The sequence below is a fragment of the Coturnix japonica genome, chromosome 3 (genome assembly GCF_001577835.2).
Source record: "Coturnix japonica isolate 7356 chromosome 3, Coturnix japonica 2.1, whole genome shotgun sequence".
Lineage (NCBI taxonomy): Eukaryota > Metazoa > Chordata > Aves > Galliformes > Phasianidae > Coturnix > Coturnix japonica.
Genome location: NC_029518.1, coordinates 60,482,027 through 60,502,438, shown reverse-complemented (window position 1 = coordinate 60,502,438; position 20,412 = coordinate 60,482,027). Strand labels below are relative to the sequence as shown.

The following is a 20,412-nucleotide window of genomic DNA, read 5'->3' as shown; positions in this document are numbered from 1 at the left end:
ATCCTAATCTTACTCTTGTCCATAAGACACATAGGGAACTGAAGTCTCTTTCTCAATGTCATCTGTAGAGCAAGGAGACCCCAACCGTTCTTTTCCACATGACTGTTAAAGGGAAAATCGGGGGGATCTTTGGAATAAGTTAACTGTCTGTGAAACAACAACTGGATGGAATGCAAACACACTGATCAGCAAAGCACACAGAGCCACTTTGAAAAATGCCAGCTTGCTCTCTTCACGTTGTCAACTGAAATACTTGAAATCCCCCAAGGTCCAGTGGGAGGAAGAAATAAGAAGACATGAAGCTTTGGAACGTAGTAAAATAACTTTTCTCTTCATTCTCTCTTACTTTTAGTTTAATTCCCAGAAAACAGATCTGTAGGATTGTCTCACTAACAACAATGAATCTCAACAAGTGCCACCAGTGCGGCATAACGGAACACTTTTCAACAGAGGACAAAACCTAAGAGAACCATCCCATCTATTCTGTTTCCCATAAGGCTTTATTCTGTTTTGATAGACACACTGCCATGAATATCCTCGTGGACATTTTAAAAACTATAATTTCAACTCTGAGGTTTTGCAAGCTTTGTTTTTTGTGGCGCACGCTATCATAAACATCCTGAATGTAATTACAACTGCAATTTTGTGGGCTGTGTTTTCCCTGTTTGTAGTCCGAAGCCAATGTTTACAAAAACTTTTCAGCACGCTCACTCGATTTCAACTTTTTATTATTATTACAAATGTATATTATTTTATTTAAAAAAATTCACACTGAAGCAAAGTCAATTTCATTTCATTACAACCAGGAATATAAAATAAATGCAAGGGAATCGTAGTTTAGTTTTAACAGTCATTTCAAGAGTGACATTAGGACAACTTAAAAGCAGTAAACTCTTAACTCTAGAATGAGAAAAGTATTTCGCTGTGTGGTTTCACCAGCCCATCGGCATGGGCACTGCTGAATGTGGCCGCCACAGACCGAAAGCGGCAAAGCTTTGTGGCAGCATGGGGAGCATATGCAATAATCCCTAATGAAAGCTACAGAAACGAAAGATGCGTGCGTGAAACTATTAGGAAAATAAAGTAACTGAGTAGAGACAGGCACACCTCCACAAATAGTAAACATGGGAAAATACAACTAGAGCAATTTGAAAAGTATACTACCTTACGTATATAAAAAGTTCTTTAAATTGCTGTTAAAAAGGACATGTCCTGTCCACATTTTGTGTAATACTTTTTAGTGTCTACACAAGACAAATTTTTAAAAAAATTAAATAGTATTAATTTACTACTAAATATTTAGGAGATAACAGTGCATTAAGGACTTTCATATAGTAATACACATCGCTCCTGTCTGGCGACATTTTTAGAAGATTATGTATGGCCTTATGTACAATACATTTATTTAACCCTAAAACAATTCTTTGCTTAATGGTGTTAAAGTACCATTCCTGAAGATTATGAAGAGGAACTAAGCTTATTATGTTTATATAAAATATTATACAATTTGAACACTTCTAGCTTCCCGCCATCCCTCCCGCTAAGGATGCTCTTCCCTCCCCCTTCCCCGATACAGTGTCACAGATACAGTGCAGGACTCGCAGCTCTCCCTACATCTCTCCTTCATTGTGCAGTCTGTGCTACGTGAACTTCGCCCCTGTGTACCAGGCTGCTATCCCACTCCCAACACGGCCGTTTCCTCTGAGCCCCAGTGGGAAAAGCTGCGTTCAGCAGCCCACTCTGCTGCCACGCACATAGGAAGGAGCCAACAACTCTGTTGGCATCCCTCGCCTCCCTGGGTACCAACATGCGACACTTGGGTGAGGGAACAGAGCTTATGGGCAAAGACAAAGCTGGGAAGTACTAACCAAACTGCACGGGCAAAAACTAGTAGAAAAATAACATGGCCTTGGCTTCCCATGATACACTACATAGTTCACTTCTTCAAACCTCATGAAATTACCCCTGAAAAGCAAGGCTTCTTTCACTATGACTGCCAGCCACCCAAAAAATGCACTGCAAGCTCACAAGGAAAGTCAAATTAGTTCTCAAACAGAATACAAAGAAACCAGCAGAGCATGCACAGTGCGCAATGTCCAGCAGACACCTGTGCTCGTATTCACTCTCCATTCACTTGTTACTTTGAAGGTGATGGAAGAGTTCATCTCAGCTCTTTGCTTCTGCACAAAAAAACGGAGGGGACTGGGACATGGCCCATCTGCCTGAGCCAACAAACACAGATACCAGTTCAGTTTGGGCAAAGGGCATGGCAGCTGCTCTAGAAGCTGGAAGCACACTCAACTGAAGGACCTAACACTGCTGTGAAGTTTCACACTCTACACAGTTTAATCTACACCACAATTTTGCCTTGCTGGCACAAGAGCCCAGCGTAACCCTACAGAAACAAAACACACCTCCCTGCTACTATTGTGATCAGCTACAGGTCACAGCAGGGGAAAGAAACATTGCATGATTGTAATGGAAGAGAGAAAAGGATATGGGCAGAACTGAAGGCTGGAAGTGGGAGGAGACAACGATTACTCTTCCATGGGTTAATTTCCAGGAATATGTGATTCAAGTCACAGATATATATTAATAAATGATACCTTACAGCATTGGCCAAATATCAATTAGCTTAAGGTCCTTCATGCTAACATCAGTAAGAGGTGGGATGTTTCTTTTATGGAAAGAACAGAACTCCAGGTTCACTGAAATAAAATAATTAACATCAGTCCTCTCAAACAGGCTATTGGAGTAGGTACATACACGTAGCAGCACTTCAAGGGCTACGCATTAGAAGTACCCCTTGGGAGATGATTTTTCCCAGAAAACAACTGAATTTTTTCCTTCCAAACTGACTCATTTAATTTCCACCACCTTCTTACCCATCTGATGACCAAAGCAGGCTTTAGTCTCTTTTCCAGAGAAGCTGGGTGTTGTCAAAGCCACGTGACGGTGGACATGGCCGAGCAAGCCAACTGCTCACTAAAGACATTAAAACAACACATTTTTGAGGGGGAAGGGAACAAAAAGTTGACTGGGTCAACTTTAATAACCCAATAAAATCAAGTTCCTGTCTAGCTGTGCTAAAAAGCATTCTCCTCAGAGCAAACAGTTCCATGTGTCTTCCTAGGTATGAGCACAACTTTAATGTGAACACGAGTGTGTACGTACTGCAGTATTTACAGAAGAGAACACAGTATAAGTGATTGTAACATTGACCATTTTGCATATAAACTCTTCTGACTATACCTTTTCTCTGGACACCGACTTTAGAAGCTTGCTGATGTTACATTGCTGGCAGCTTTCTAATGGCATTAATGTTTTTTTCCACGTTTTTTGCAACAAGACTGCCTTATTTCTGATGGCTGAAGGAAAAACGAAGCTGTCCCAAATTACTTGTTGCTTCTCTACGAATAACTGTGGTTGCTGAAGCTGGACAATGATTCTCTGATCATGCTTCTGAAAACTGCTTATTTACTGGGGATTTTCTGCCAGCTACTCATCCACTTACAGTCCTTAGGCACAATCAAAACATGTTTGCTCTAGGGAAAAAGAAACATTTCAGTGCAATCAAGCGCATCTGGTGTAACTAATCTGGGTTAATCACAGCAATGTGAGGGACATAGAATATGCATCACAAACATGAAAAAGGAAGAATTTTCAACATGCTTTTCAAACTGCACAATAATTTCTCTTAATTATCGACCTAACATTAATTGACTAAACGTACTTGTTTTTATAAGTCTTAGTATTTCTGTCATACTCAGGAATGTGAAAGAGAAGCTACATTTATAGAACTCTCATGTACATTAACCAGCTGCTTAAGAGAAAAACAAGCCATCATTCACATTCCTCCTGAAACTTGAGGGCAGTAAATACGTTTTCTTGACTATTTTGGTGTCCAGCCTGGGAAGACATTCCATTTTTCTATTCCAACAAATCCTGAAAGCATCTCCTTTTTATGTGACGGTCATGGTTTCACTTAAAACAACACTTAATTTAAAACTAGTCAGAGCACGATCACTGTGATTTTAAGAATTCAATGTGAATGAGTTACATAATATCAGCAATCTTCTGTCTGGAGTTCAGTCCAGTAGCATGAAGCGCATTTGCTGCTGCAGAGACCTGGGTCATTTTTTTCTTTTTTCCTTTTTCTCTTTTTTCTTTTTCTTTTCTTTTTCTTTTTAAGACCTCGCCTGAAAACTAGACTAATAAAAACAGAATAGTAAAATACTCTGGAACAGTAAAATTTTGCTGTTCTTGACATCCATGAGCAAAACAGTAATATCCTGTGAAAATAACATAGTGCTTTAAAAAGGTGCAATATACCTGTATAGCTAAACTGGTTTGCCTAGTATAAAACTAACTATATACAAGCTTGAAAGCCTGGGAATTCAAGATTTTAAAACTTTAAAATCCCATCAAAGAGATTGAAAAGACAGATTTATGGCAATCACTACAGCATAAAGGAAGGTGCACCAGGAATCCTTCAAAATTCCAAAGGTTAAAGAAGTTAAGTGCTGGGTTCAGATCAGAAGGGTTCATTAGAGTAACCACAATGGAGCACATGCAAGGGCAGGGAGGAAGGAAAACTTCACGAGAATCTCCTTTATGGCAATAAAGGGGCAGGGGAAAAAAAAGTCTTCAGTAAGTAAAGTTTTCCTTTTGCAATTGTGAATTTTAGTTCTGCATCATAGTTTGTATTTTTGGTTCTTCTCATCATCACAAACTTCATATTGCTGGAGTCTTCTGGCTTTTAGTCCATTCCTTTTTTGAGTGCAGTCTGTTAAGCCTCTCAGTACCTGTGAGACTGGTGAGATTGATGATACTGAGAGCTCTGCTGAGATGATGTGGAATAGCCCATTGTACTCTGGGACTGAGAAGATCCCTGAATGTTGCTTTGGTAACTCAGGCGTGAGCTGGAGTGCTGGAGAAAAAAGAGAATGGAATCAGGGAAATAAAAAACAGCCTGTTAGGACTATGCAGCACAGGAAACTTTCAACCTCACTGAAGCTCATTAAAATCTGGCTGCTGGAGAAACTAACTGAAAGGTGTTACTGTCTTAAGTCCTATAAACATGTTATCAATCTCATCTGTAATCAGACTTAACACTGCCCAGAAAATACATCATGCCACTGGCAGACATTTAAAAGTACAGCAAATACACATCAGTTATTTGAAGTACAAACACACAAAGAACATGTCCAGTAAGACGAGACATTTGTCCAGGAAAATGATAATATAAAATATTATAATTTTAGGTGAGTCTTTCAACCTGTTGCCTTAACTACTGGAAGAGAAAACAGCTGCTTAGTGATGGGCACGTGTGTGTTCAGATCTATATGTAGGTGCTAAATGCTTTTTTTCTCCACTGTTTGAGATGTTAGCTGAGAGGACCTCAACTTCAGCAACCCAAATTCATGGATTATTTGTGAACTCCAGAATGTTTAATCTGCATGTTTATTATCATACTATTCCCTGTCAAGAATAAATAATGAGCTGCAAAATCACTTCGTGTGAAAGGTACTGCTTAATGGAGGGGAGACTCTCTAGCAAGGTAAACCCTTGGTAAATCCAATCCACAAGAAATGACAGTCTATGAAACAATACATCTATTCACAGATAGCAAGCCTTTTGTTTTCAGCCAAGTTAAGTGCAGACTCAGGCATCTTTCAGTAAAGATTTCTGTTCAGTGTCTAGGGCTTGATTCTACCTGCCTATGCCTTGGAGTCATCAGAAAGACTGTCAAACAATGATTATCTAGAAAGAGTATTAAAATCCTACCTACTGACTAAATATCAAGAGTTATGGAAAACATCCAGAATATTTGAATTCTGAAAAGAAAGCCCACAGATACAGTGGGTCTGTAAGAATATAACATTCTCCACAGAGAAGACAAGTCAGTCATCTCATCTAACCATCAGATCCCAACTAGGAGTGCTGTGTCTTGACAGCTTTTCAGCCAGATGAAGAAGAGCAAGAACCTAAAGTTCAGGCACTGTCAAAACATTTCTGCTCTTCCTTTTCCTGTATATTAACTTTATATCTTTAATTTCACATAAAATTGAAAACATACTAAAACCTAAAGCTATTACATTATTTTTTCCAAGTTCTGTTTAAAGACAGGAAATTGAAGGTTGATTTTGAGGTGAAGGACAGTGATATTAGGGAGAGTTAACTATCCAATCTTCCAGACCACTGTATCTCAGTATAATATCAATATAATCAATATCAACTTCACTTGTTTGCAAGGGTCACCTGGGGTGAGCACAGTGCAGCACACTAGCTTTGAAAGAGGTATCTCCCTGTGGCACATACACTATCGATAACCAGGCTGTGCTCGGCCTGTGTAATTAGTGTGTTTATGAAGTATCTGAAACATATAATTTGCCACAAAATTTTGCAACTTTCAACAGGAAAGAAAAAGAATTATGCTAAATACAGTGATCTTATGAAAACCAGTTCTGGATGAAAAACATCACCTTATCATATTAAGCGAAAAACCTGAGGTCATTTAAGCAACTCTCAGTAAAATTCAAGACAGAATTCCCATTGGCATTTGTACAAGTAACACATATTGATGCTGATGAATCATTAAAGAAATTCAACAGAGACATCAGATAACCAGCTAAATGAAACTCAAAGCAAAGCAATTCCTCCTACTACTTTCGAGTTAGAATATAATGGAGTAAAATTGATGCACAGGACTACAGGAACAAATTAACTTGCTCACGCTTATTTTTATTCTGCAGAGATATTTTTTTTTAATTATTATTATTTTATAGATCTAAGTCAGACTTGGACAAATTGCAAACATTCCTTCCTGGAACAGAAGACTGTCAGCTACAATTTAAGGGCAGAGAGCCAGATACAAATTTAAAACTGGATAATCAGATCAGACAGTTTAGCAAGTGATGTAAAGGGAGCACACAGATCATTATTTCACTGCCTGTGCTGTTAAATCCTAGAAGGAAATGGTCATGGGAGGTAAAAAAGAATTTAACCATCTCAAAAAAAGGAGAAAAATTAGATTTAGACTGCTAAAAAACTTGCAAGGTGGAAACTTGCCAACAGTTTGGAGAGCTGTGCAAGGATTCTGTAATGAACATCATCTAATGCAGCACATCAGCTCTCAAAATGCAGATCAAAACAGACCAGCCATAAATACTATGTAGTCAGACAGCTGTAGTGATCTGTCCAGACTTCAAGCCTGCCTGGAACTTTTCAGAAAGGAAACCTTGTTGTCTTTAACCTTACACTGCCCTCAGTACCTGTGTGATAATTTGCAATTAAAAGAGTAAAAGAGAAATAGGAGAAAAATGTCTGGCACTGAGAAAGCAGTTGTGTGTGGAGGAGGTACGGGTGGAGAAGCCAAAGCAATTGCAGAGTTGCTTTGTTTTGTTTTAAATCTGTTTAAAATAGCCTGAAAACGTTTCTTGAACATGGTGCACTCTTGAGGGTTGGTAGCAAGCAGAATCCCTAACATGCTTTAAAACATACCTTTACTAAGCTAACTTCCTTTTATCTGATTTGAAGAACGTGGTTGAATCAACTCTTTGGACACTTAGTGTCACTTTTTCAGAGAAAAGAATCATAATTCTATTAAGCAGAGACAAAAGTTCAAGTCCAAAAACAATTCAGTGATACTTCTTTTATGTATGAATGCTACTGAAGCAAAAAGCATGAAAGCTATTCAACCCCTGCCACAACAGAGATTACACACGCTCATGCCCTGCTTCAGCATGATTCATACTGATGAACCAAACCTGTGCTATCATGTAGTCTAACTTTAGAAGTAAATTTAGTAAGATACTGGAACAAACTACAGAATTGTTCCATATGTGTGATGATACGAGGTAAAACAAAGCAGAAACCAAAGGAGAAAGCCTGGCTCTAATTTTGACTTGCTTCCCAGAATCTGCCTCTCACACAGGACTTAACCTTGCCAAGAGCCAAGTATTTTGAATGTGATATGATGCAGCATTTACATTCATGAAATAGTTGCAGTGGCTTCGCTAAGATTATTCTCAAATAAAGCTACACACATATTTACATGCTTTCCTGGGGTGGTTGAGTCCTCAACACTTTAGAGGGTGAAGCAGACGTTTTTACTTCCCTAATAGGCTTTAAAGCTGCATTTTTATCTAATGTATCAGAGCACGGAGCTAAGGTTATGAGGAAAATTCATTAAAACATTATATTCATATTTATTGCAGTGGGGAACAGAGAAAACAACATTTTGCCTCCAATCAATCAGAAGCAGCAAAAATTCAAGAAGTACCTGATAATCTGAAGGCATGACAGGCCCGCCTGAGTTAGCGCCTGAAGGCCCTATGCGTGGTTTCTTGTTTGGAGGCACCTGGTTGAGGCTGGAGTCCTGGCTGTGCTGGAGTCCCGCACCCGCGCCCCCTCCGCCCGCACCCGTGCCCCCGGCCGTCCCGTTGGTTTGGGTGCTGTTCTGCTGCTGCTGCTGCGGTTGCTGCGGTGCGGCCTGCGGCTGCTGCTGAGGTGCTGTTTGCTGCTGATGTTGGTTCTGCTGCTGCTGATTCTAAGGGAAGAAAGAAGTGACAGCACACCATCATTCGCTCTGTACTTGTTTGTGATCCTGACAGAGTCACTAAGCTGGGTGCCACTGTGCTGCTGGAAAGGCAGCAGGCCCACGTGCTCGCCAGGAAAGCAAGGCCAGGTAATGCATAACATGAGCTCCCTGCGTGCTCCTGCCTGCCTCAAATTGGGGTATCTCATTTGTGGCTCACTTCTTTCCATTGTGGTTTTGTGTTGTTTTTTCTTTGTTTGTTTTTTAACAAAGCAGGATTGACTAGAGTTGGCATGACAGCTTAGTGATTGCTGCAGCTAGGCAAGCACTTAGGCCAGAGTAACAGTGAGCAGGATGGAAGGAGCTATTTATAAACACTTAATAAGCAGAATCAAAGCGCCCCAAATTTCACTGGTTCTCAGTGGCAGATGTGGCGAACCACAGTACATTTTCCTAAGTGCTTTAACAGCCCCATTCACTTAGAACTAAAACCACTTTTCCAACTTCCACAGATGATGCACTGCAATCATCCAAAGGAGGCTGGCAGTGTTGCCATCAGAAAGGTAAGCAAAACAAGACCAGAAACATTACATCATTTCTTCCAGTTACAAGGAAATTCTGTGGCAGAACCAAAAGCAGGTTCCATTACCCTTTTTCTCTCTTTCTTTTAAAAGCACCTTGGAAAGAGTGGTACATTGGGAACACAGTCCAGCATGGTACCTAGCTATAAGGTCTGAAAATCTTACTGAGACAGCAGGAAGTGACAAATGACCAGAGAGAAACAGCTGAAAATAGAAGAGAAGGACAAAGGTGAGATAAGAATCTGGCATGAGAAAGAAAAGAATAGCAAAGGAAGAGAAGTGAGGCAATTAATACAATACCATGGCCTAACAGGGAGAAAGAGCAAAGTGCCACAGAAGGGAGGGAAAAAGTTAAGGAGAACACAGAAGCAGAAGAGTAAAAGGTGCAGCTCTTCTGGTTTCAGAAGCTATGGACTGGAAAAAGCATTAAGGTCTAGAGAGGTTAGAAAAGTAGCAAAATTGCAACTCTTCTCCCTATGGTTAGACACTCACAAGGAAAGACCACCTGTGTTTGTCTGCTTTTGAGCATTACAGAAGACTCCTCCAAGAGAAGAAGCAAGTAAGAGAACTGCAAAGAAAAGCAACTGTGCTCCTAATGTCAGGTATGTAACCTGTTCATCATAGAAAGCTCTGCAATTTTCATGTCTTGAATTAAAAATCCCTACATTTAAGTCACACCCCCCAATCATAGTGTACTGCATGGGAGTGTGGAACATTTCAGGATAGTCTTTTTTCCCTGTGATATCTGCTTATGTAGTTCTCAAAGGTTTGGTATGGCAGCCTTTATTACATCCTCATGTTATCAGTTAATCAGAAATCCTGACAACCAACTGCCACTAGCACTAAATTGCTGATGCTCTCAGTCACGGCAAGCCATTTCAGTTATCTCAGAAAAATGACACAAAAATCTATATCTATGCCACTCATCACAACAGTTTCCCAAGATATAATCAGATCAAATTTGCAACGGTGTATTCATTTAAAATCTCAAAGATCTTAAATTTGCCTCTTCAAGGGCTGCTGGATGATACGTATTTCCATTTCACACTGAGCAAAACCAGTAATACATCCTACCACTAGTAATCCTCAAATGTCATCTCAGCCAGACTCTGTTTCTACGGGGATTTAAACTGTAAGAAGTTAAACAAAAGTCTGAAACAGGCTTGTCATAGAATGCGTTAAGAAGTAATTTATCTTATAATAGCGGTTTGAGCTTCACATACCAACAAATGCCAATGACTAAGGCAATATCTGTGCTAGATTCTGAGACTTGTATTTTCATAAGGATGCTGGGATGTGAATGAGGTGGTCGCTACTTTCACAGTGGAAAATTATTGTTTTTTTTTAATTTTTTTTTTTTTTTTTTAAATTATAAGGAGATATGGCAGGAACTCTTACAATTAAGGACCACCATTTGCAATAGTTGTAATGTCTGGAACTTTGGACACCTGCACAAAATTTTCTTGACTAGTCTGAGCTGGCCCTTCCATGCAGCTACTACTTCTAGCGCCCTGGTAGAGACTGAAGTCTACTCTGACAGATTCTGCCTGGGGTCTAATTGCACCACCCTAGAACATGGGAACAGCTCACACCAGCAGAAATACCTGCAGATCAGCCTAGATCACAGTGGTTCCTAAACAAAAGACTTCTCCAAAGTAAGTAACATATGACCACAATGCATTACTGAGACACAAATTACCAAAATTAAATCCTGGTCCTGCCTGGAAACAAACAAAAGAGAACCTGCCAAACAGAATGATTTCATTTTGTTTTACAAACACTTGTTTCAGCTTTGCTGACTAACAATTAATAGCTCTGAAAAAGGAAGTTTGTGTTAAGGGTTACTCAAGTAAGATTCAAGTTCCAAATAAATAAACACAGAGAACTCCAAGTCTCCAAAGTACACAAATATTTGGGGCTTTAAAAACAAATCAAATCATACACCATAAAAAAAAATAAATAAACAAAACCACTTTTCACTTGCATCATTATCATAAACAAAGCACGGTACAGACTCAGTCTGTAGAGTATTCTTTACTTCCACATTTTCTGCACTCTGAGAACAGATTCAATGAGTATTTGACTCGTGCAACTTACATTACCTACGTGGCCTGGAAAAGGTTTTAGTTGGTCTGTACGTAAATATGTGACCGTCCCCAGCACTCTCAAAGATCACTTACACAATGGCTGTTTTGAATATAAACATTCCATTGTTTTTTTCCTCCCAGTACTCCCATGAAAATGATATTTACTTTTAAATACACCGACTTCACAAAAGCCAGAATCACTTCACAAGGCTTGTCCTTATTTTTAAAGTTGTGAGTTAGAGTAACGCCAGTAACTACAATACAATCAAATCAGAATCATGACTTTCATTGTATTTTTGCTTAGGTCTGTTTCCTCTCTTTGAAGAACTATCTGGACAAAAAATAAAAATAAAAATAAAAATAAAATAAAAATAAAAAAATCAGGATGTGGCCATTTGTTCTCAGTACAGAAGTACCTACAATACCTGCACTGAAAACAACATCTTCTGTCTAAAATGTATTATTGCAACCACACTTAGACCCAGCTAGTTTCTCCCATTACAAGGAAAATGTGAAAACAGAAGATAAATGTAGTCAAAAGACTTCTCAAAAACAGCAATAATACTTCTCATGCAGCCTTCAGACAGTTACATTTGATGGCTGTTTTCTTCACATTTCTTCACATGCTACCTTTATGTTACAACTGGTGCCTCAGCGAGCACTTACGGTCAAAATAACAAGCTGGTTTATACACTACAGCAGTACTGTCCTGCCTTCGCACCAAGATGGAATAATCACTTTTGTCACATAGCACAGCCAAACCACACACACAAAGCAAGTTAGATATGTTGCCAACACACCAAAATTTACTACACACACAAACGTGTTCTCACTCATGTCTAAGGAGCTATGGGAAAAAGGGTATTCAGAGTAAATTGTCACTACAGAATAACTCATGCTCTTTATTACTCTTTTGTCTGAGGGCCCTTAAAACATGATCAGAAAACTGTGTGCAGATGGATTAAATGTTCTGATGCAATGCCAGAAGACTGCCATTATTTACTTGAGACCCAGACAACCACCTACTTTCAAATGGCTGGATTCATGCCAGTTATACAGTGAAAATTCCATTATTTTCTAGTGATCACAACACATATTCATTGTGTGACGCAGGATGAGGTAGGCAAGGCTATCCCAGAATGACAGTGACTGAAAGCAGGCAGCTGCTGACAGAGCTCAACTAGCTCAGTGGCCACAGGTCACGGGGAACCTGGTGGTGATAGCACCCAAGACACCCCAAAGTGATCGGCTACTTTTAATCTTTTAATTTACTAGTTTTAATGTGGAAGAAACATAACTCTTCCTTATTTCATAGTTAAAAAAGAGAAATAAGAAGAAAGGGAAAATAAATTATACCTTATCCCCTTTCTCTTCAGGTTCATCTTCATTGAGGAATTCTCGCTTAGGATATGGAATCTGACAGCCAGCAAATACACTGGAACACAGCAGAGACACAAAAAATACATACAACATACTTTTATTTAATGCTATATTAAAGACATGAATATAACACAATTTAATTTCTATAACTATGGCTTCTATTTCCATGAGCAAGCAGCACTGGCTGCACTCAAGACTGCAGCAGATGCTGATCGTAATAGCAAATCTCTTTGCTGTTGGCATGAGGCCCTCATTTAGAAATCATGGTATGGCTGAACAAGCTTGAATGTGAGAACGACCACTTGTTGCTTCAGATTGCTGTAGCAGCCAGATGTTACACAACACCTGGTTGGAGCATGCATGGCTCATTGAATAAAAGGGCCTGATCCAAAGAGAAATAATGTCTTGCAAGTCCCTACCTGACTTGCAGTGGTCTGAAATAAACTTGCCAATCATGACTACACAGTTATGTTCAATTAGCTTCTCAGATCTTGTTTAGAGAAAAAAGCTTCTAAATTCACGTGGCTAATAGGGCTTAGAACATCCCCTCACGTTTATGGAAGATAATTCATCACAATGTCTTACTGTCATTCGTGAGGTGCTATAATTCCACATAGGGTAGTCTAAGCTAAACACTGCACAGAAGATTATCGTTAGATGCTGACCACTATCAATTTCCTAGATCTCAGTGCTAATTGCTGAAGGCACTTAAAATAAAACAAAATCAACATGGTGTTACTATGTAAGGTTTCTCAACAGTGCTTTATCTAGCAGTATTCTGGTTTATCCAAACAGAAAAAATAAGAGAAAGAACCATTAGTCTCAGCTAGATTTCATTTGCACTCCAGTGACTGTTCCCTTCTTTCCGTGTTTGATGCTTGCTGGTTGAAGGAGCAATGAAAGCATAAGTAGAAGCTTCCCTGCATTCAGATTCTGCAGATCACAATGCTTCTGAAAACTGGGAATAGAAATTGGAAGGCATAGTTCCGTCACTAGCAACTGCATATATCATTTGAATATTTCCTTACAGTAAAATATACAGATATATAAAATCTGTACTCTCAAGCCTTCCAAGCAAGCAACCTGTGGGATTTGTGGTAGTCACTGATGTCTCTTCTCTCCTCATATTGTTATAACCCTGCACAAAAGGGCATGGGAACAGACTGTAGATCAGAGAACGGCCCTAGGCCTAGCGGGAGCACAATGAAACCAGGTAATAGAGAGCAGAGCACTGTAAGGCTGTGAAAGGCAGAACAGATTAGGGAGCCAATTAATTCTCTAAGTACTGCAATAATACTGGCTTTGATAGCACATTCAGAATTACAACACTCATGTAATAGGGGGTTAATGCTCACAGCCAGTCCAGGCAACAGTAAATACAGAATCTTTGGGGATGTGTCAGCAGTGTCTACTGAGCATACCAGAGCTACTACTTCTTGTGGACACGTGCAGACATCTGTGAACTTTCAAGCTGCCATCACATACAAGGAATTAGCATTTAGCAGAAGGTCAACCTCCCTGAAGAGCAGAGAAGTGGGAATACATACTCTGATGTAGGCAGAGGATCCTCTTGAAAGTAAGGGTCCTGCAAAGCCTGTTCTGAGGTAATTCTCTTTGTAGGGTCCATAGTAAGAAGTTTCTGAAGCTGTAAACAGTAAAAATAGCAAAAAGTTTATCAGACTATCACTTTCCAAACTTGCAACTTATGTAACTGTTAAATTATCTATGGCTTGTCCAGACAAGCCTAAACTATCACTTCTTGCTAAGCTAAGTTCCTAAGAACTAGATCACACATTCCCAAGAGCTACAGAACACTATGTCTGCAAATGTCTCACATAAGAAACACTTAAGGGCAGCTTGCAGTATTAATTGCTAAGGCTGATACACTGTCCTAAAGCAACATTAAATTTGTCTATTACATGTTCATAAAGCATAAGTTATAAATAATGGTCAGTGTTTTTTCATGTGCATAACTTTTATACCGTTCTACATCATGGCACAACAGGAAAACTGCGTCAGGAAAGACTGAATATGATCAGGACTCTATGTTTCACTTTGAGTCAGAAATAAAAATTCCACTCATTCTGTCACAGATTCCAGCTCCACTCTAATTGGTATTGAGAAAGAGGAGTACACTCTTCCCTCTTTATTGAGCTCAAATTATATTGTGTGTATCCTGTTCTCACATAACGCCCTCCTATTTCAAGTTAACAACAAAGATAAAATTCCTTCTCAAAAGGGTATCAGTTTAAAGTCAATCTTCCATGCCTCCAACAAAAATACTCTGGATATCCAGCAAAAAAAAAAAAGCACCATCTGTCACCCTCATCATAAAACTGCCTCCAAACACTGTTTGTTTCAGTTCTCATCCTCATGACTATATGGAGCAATACACAAGTTACCAACTAATTTTTTTGTCATCTTGTAATAACCCCACCTAACTAATTCTCCATGATGATATTAATATCAGAAATACATTTCACTCCTACCATCATAGTGATTTTCATTTTGTGCTTACCAAAAGAAAGACTTTGCTGTCAGGCTTGACTTTGTGTTTCTCCATGTATTTTATGAGGCTACTATTGGCATATCTGAAAAATATTGTTCAAAGGCATTTCTGAAATAACAGAGCATTAAGAATATGGAACTGTTCCACTAATCACAAAACATCAGCCTTTAATAAGTAAACCGTAAAAAGAACTGCTATCAGAACACACGTCATAGTTATCAAGCAGTTGACACTGCTTTCCACTAACAGAAGTAGTAACAACAGTGTGCAGATTATTTCCATAGAACACGCAACTTTTTATAGTGTATGGATAAGCTGTTGACATTGGCATATGACAGAGAAACTCAAGCTCAAGTTCACACTCTAGTTTTCCAAAGCAACTCTGACACAGAAAGTGCCCAGCAGTTCGTAACAGTTATGCTATTGTTTCCAGCTGTAACTGAGAAGTTAACCATCCTTTCCCCCTCAAAAGAAAGAGAATCCTGAACTCCCTAATCTTTGTCCCCTGCATTATAGCAGAGACTGTGTTACTCCTGACACCCTTTGATCTACCCACCACCACTGATTTGATTAACTTAGCCAAAGCACCTGGCAACACTAGAAGTAGGAAATTTTCAGATCCCTGACAAGCTTTACATCACAACCTATTGACTGCATTGCCTTCTGACCACTACTGTACTGCCTCCAGATCTCTGCTGGTCAGAAGAGCTAAGGAGGTGCTTACCTATTCCTTCTCACACAAAATGAATTAAGTTATCTTGACAACCTGAGTTAAAGCAACCTTATATATGTATGTGCTTGCCATAGACTAAATGGCACTTACAATGACCACTTCCAGAGAAAAGATGAGGTCACTCATTTAATGCTTATAATAAGCATTTGAGGAAGAGAACATTATTCAAGCAAAACAACTCATTTAAAATAGGACGGCTGATAGGACTTTGGGATCCAAACACTCCAAAATCCCCTCCCCACAAAAAAGTTTCAGAACAACAGGAGCCAATTTCTGCCTATCTGTCTCATTCACTGCAGTGTTGTGTTATCATTACTCACGTTGTTCTCCTGAAATCTTTTTGAAGAGTTGGATATTCTGGCATCTTTCTTATGTCTTCCCAATCTTTATCTTTGGTGGGAAAAAAAAAAAAAAAAAAAAAAAAAAAGGAGAAGCATTTATAATTCTGGAAGTAGTAAATGTTAAGTAACACACACAAAGAAATGACTATAGTAGTTGTTTGATATTTGATATTGGCTAGTACTATTGTTCCAAAATAGCCGACATTTCCATATCCATCAAACTGACATTTTTTTTTTCACACTTATGCAAACAACTCAAACCTTTAATGCAAATCAGTTACCTGCAGGGAATCCCATTACACTGAAAATGCGATCTAGCTGATCGTGATGAAAAGGATTACTTGTTTTGATGTCCTCCTGACGACAGTGAAATATAGGTTCTGAAGTCAGTAACTCAGCAAATATGCAGCCAATTGCCCAAATATCTAAGAAAGAAGAACATTCATGTAAATTTACTGCTCTTCATCACTCTGATTTTTGCTTCCCATACAATTTCTCAATAATCTGTGTAATAGCAGTAACGTAAAATGCCTCATTGTATAATTACATACAGTATTTTTAAAAATAATGCATTAACATAATCATAAAAAAAGAATAAAATCTGGGGAAACTTTTTTAATGTTTTATTTTCTCCACACAGAAAGCTTTCAAATTCTGTTTCAAGCTGTACAGCAGCAGTCCAGCACTTCAAACTGGAAAAGGATGTAGAGATTGGTGGAATAATGAACACAGATTGCTGATTATGAGAGTGTAGAGTTTTACCAATAGTTGCGGTTAAACTAGATGATCATAGTAACCAAAAATCATAAAACCATGACAAAAACCTTTTGGATTTTACTAAATCAAAGAGCATAAATATAGAAAACAGTTTATCCCTAGTTTAAAAACCTAGTGGGTTGCTGAACTGGAGATTGATGTAGTAGATTCATTTAATAGATTCAAAATGAAGACTATACCAAAAGCCTCTTGGCTTTGTTACCTGCATGCAACTATTATGAAACCCAAAAATCCCACCTCCTGTGAGTCGAGTTTGAACTATATCGCCTAAGAGACATGTTGTTTCCTAACAGAAGAAAAGCACTGATCTCTTAATGGAATCATAAGGCATGAATGAAAGAGCCGTTATGCTCTCTATGCCAAAGCACATCTGTTCCACAATATTACAAGCACAGAGGCTGGACTTCTAGAGGTGTCCCAATTTATAAGCTTTTCCACTTTATCGTAAAATCTGATAACATCTCATTATTGGGCTTTACAATTTCAGCAGGGTATAACTCATTCTACATGTTACATCAACTCCTTGGGCTTTTATCTTTCTTTGATTTGTTGAAAGCCTTACCTGCATGAAAACAAGATCTACAGCTCTTGAGATTTCATCTGTTCAAGCAGGTAATGCAGTAAATTAATCATGGAATCCCTTGAGTTGGAAAAGACCATTAGAGACCATTTAGTTCAAGTTCCCTGCAACAGACAGGGGCATCTACAGCTACATCAGGGTGCTCAGAGCCCCATTCAGTCTGACCTGGAGTGTCTCCAGGAAAGGGCTTCCACCACATCTCTGGGCAGCCTGTTCCAGTGCCTCAATAACCTAATTGTAAAAAACCTCTTCCTTACATCCAATCTAGATCTCCTGTCTTTTAGTTTGAAACCATTTCCCCTCGTCCTGTCACAACATACTGTACTAAAGAGTCTGTTCCCTCTTCATAGACTCCCTTTGGATACTGAAAAGCCACTACCAGGTCTTCCCAGAGCCTTTTGTTCCCCAGGCTGAACAGCCCCAGTTCTCTCAGCCTATCCTCATACACGGAGGTAATCCAGCCTGTAGATCATTTTTGTGGCTCTGCTCTGGACGCACTCCAACAGGTCCATGGGTACAATTCTGCAACCAATTTTGCTTCCATCAAACATTCCATCCATCAGGTCCATATCTTTCCAATTTAGAGAGAAGGTTATTAACAGAGGTTGTCAAAGACTTTAAATCACAATTCGTACTTGGGTAGTAGGCATACATTATGTATTCCAGTATGGAAATTAATTATTATTTGAAAAGTTGTACTTATGTTTAATAGTGCCTCCCCACTCATTTTCATACTAGATAGCAAGCCCTTTTGGAGATGGTTTATTTAGAGGCCAAAGGGATTGTACTTGTAACGCCCTTAGGTAACGTGGCTTTTTCAGGACTCACCATTCATCACATACTGAGAAAGAGGATGTGCCACCGCTCATTATACTACTCATAACTGCTGTGTCCAGATTGATCTTTTCCATTTGAAGAAAAAAAAATCACCAGTATTTTTGTTGAGAGTAAGTTAAGAAGAAAATCTCCTTAATGTTTCTAACATGGCAAATGTCAGAATTTTGTCCCTTCATATATAAGATGAACCGTGGGAAAGAAGAATCCCCATGACAATGAATTCTCACTCCTAACTCTGTGATTAATATAGAGAGCACATCTTAATCAAAAATTCAAAAAGAATTCAAACAAGAGGCATTGTAACAACTGAAAGCTGCATTGGAATAAACTCTGATAGCTCCCACGTTGTTATTTTACTTAGCATAGGACAAATATTACTAGACGAGCCAAGCATGAAAATATTTTAACTGTGACAAGTCATCTCATAGGTTACAGTGCTGGAGTTCAGCCTTTTACATCTCTTGCTATGTACCCTGCAGCTTCAAAGAATTAATATAAAGTACTTAGTATAGAAAACTTGAAGGTTTAATTTCCGTAAGTGAAGATTAAACAGCTGGAAAAGGCCTTGCAGCCTTGAAGCTCTAGTGGGTCAGGGTCTTCCCTTTGTGCATCCAGCTTCTTTGTAACCCGATCTTGAACACATCCTTGGCACATATTGAAATAATTCTTAGAGTTAATGATTTTCTGCCTAATTTGTCTAGTCTCAACCCCCTCCTTTTATTTTCAACATATGGATTTATTATTTTCTTTTCCTAGCAGGAATACCTTGTTCAATTACAGCAAGTTTAAGAACTTCATCAATATGAGCATCTTTTACAGGTATTAAACTGCCACATTGTTTTTTTTTTTTTGCTTCCATCAAACATTCCATCCATCAGGTCCATATCTTTCCAATTTATTATTGGATTTATTATTTTCTTTTCCTAGCAGGAATACCTTGTTCAATTACAGCAAGTTTAAGAACTTCATCAATATGAGCATCTTTTACAGGTATTAAACTGCCACATTGTTCATGTTAGTCAACTAAACAAGAACTTCAGATCCAACTATGGAAAAATGTGTCAACAATTAGAAACCTCCCCATCTGGTTCCATTTCAAATGTTTTCTGCCTGTGCTCCTTAATCAGACTGATGATTATAAGCATCCAAATAGAATCAAATAATCTAATCCAAATAAGAAGTACTCTCCCTCAGAACTTAGCCTTTACCAGGACAAAGCTCAAAACGTAAGTACTAACTTTCATCCACGATGCATTTTTAGTGGAGAGCAAATTAATCTTTAGCACAACAGGAACTTCTTATAATGCTCTGTTGACAATGAAATTGTTGTACAATTTTTAATATACAAAAAGCAAAACTTTCTTCTCTCATTCCAACTTCATTCAAGAGGGAAGTTGTTTCATTGCTCCTGAACCCAAGCTGAACTACATACTTGTATTCATTTTCACTTTAAAATGTTACTTTACTATAGTAAAAGTATTTTAAAAGTACTTTACTCTAAATTTACTCTAGTAAAGGCCTCCATACTCCTTTCCCTAAAATCATAGAATCACCAAGGTTGGAAAAGACCTAAAAGATCATCCAGTCCAACCATTAAATCCTCACTGAACAGCTTCCTTACGTCCTGTTCAGGACTTTCAACCAGTGAAATACCCTTCCACTATAAAAGTATATTTCAATTATTACAGAGTGATTTTATATAAGGAAAAGATATTCAAAAAAGATGGTCAGTTGTGACTGATATGCAGACCTGCCATACATACACAAAGATTATGAGAATATTTTTATGTCTGTCTACATCCCAGTTTTAAAACCTGTAACACTAATAGCTTTATAGGTCAGCTGGTAAATCTGAGAAAATCCTGCATGACCCACTCTACTTGTGTGCTGTGGCCAAGGAGCAAGTACAAAAGGATGGCAATATAGGGTGGATTAAGTACACAAGTACTCACATATTCCTTCATTTCTATGGCAGAACTATCTAATTTCTGTATTTACTCTAGTATTTTGGAAACATCCTTTAAGACATTTAAGACAATAAGTTTATT

The 20,412-nt window shown here is 38.6% G+C and overlaps 1 protein-coding gene across 1 annotated transcript in view; it reads right to left on the bottom strand.

Moving 5' to 3' along the window:
• Positions 1 to 713: 713 nt before the first annotated feature.
• The window catches only part of CDK19 (cyclin dependent kinase 19), a 103,586-nt gene continuing 83,887 nt past the window's right edge, over positions 714 to 20,412 (bottom strand). Inside the window, exons 7-13 of the mRNA XM_015858727.2 lie at positions 16,452 to 16,595; positions 16,150 to 16,219; positions 15,106 to 15,178; positions 14,135 to 14,232; positions 12,564 to 12,642; positions 8,285 to 8,551; positions 714 to 4,930 (exon numbers count right to left, since the gene is read on the bottom strand). Coding sequence (XP_015714213.1) covers positions 4,799 to 4,930; positions 8,285 to 8,551; positions 12,564 to 12,642; positions 14,135 to 14,232; positions 15,106 to 15,178; positions 16,150 to 16,219; positions 16,452 to 16,595 — 863 coding nt within the window. The 3' untranslated portion in view covers positions 714 to 4,798. The remainder of the gene's footprint in view (positions 4,931 to 8,284; positions 8,552 to 12,563; positions 12,643 to 14,134; positions 14,233 to 15,105; positions 15,179 to 16,149; positions 16,220 to 16,451; positions 16,596 to 20,412) is intronic.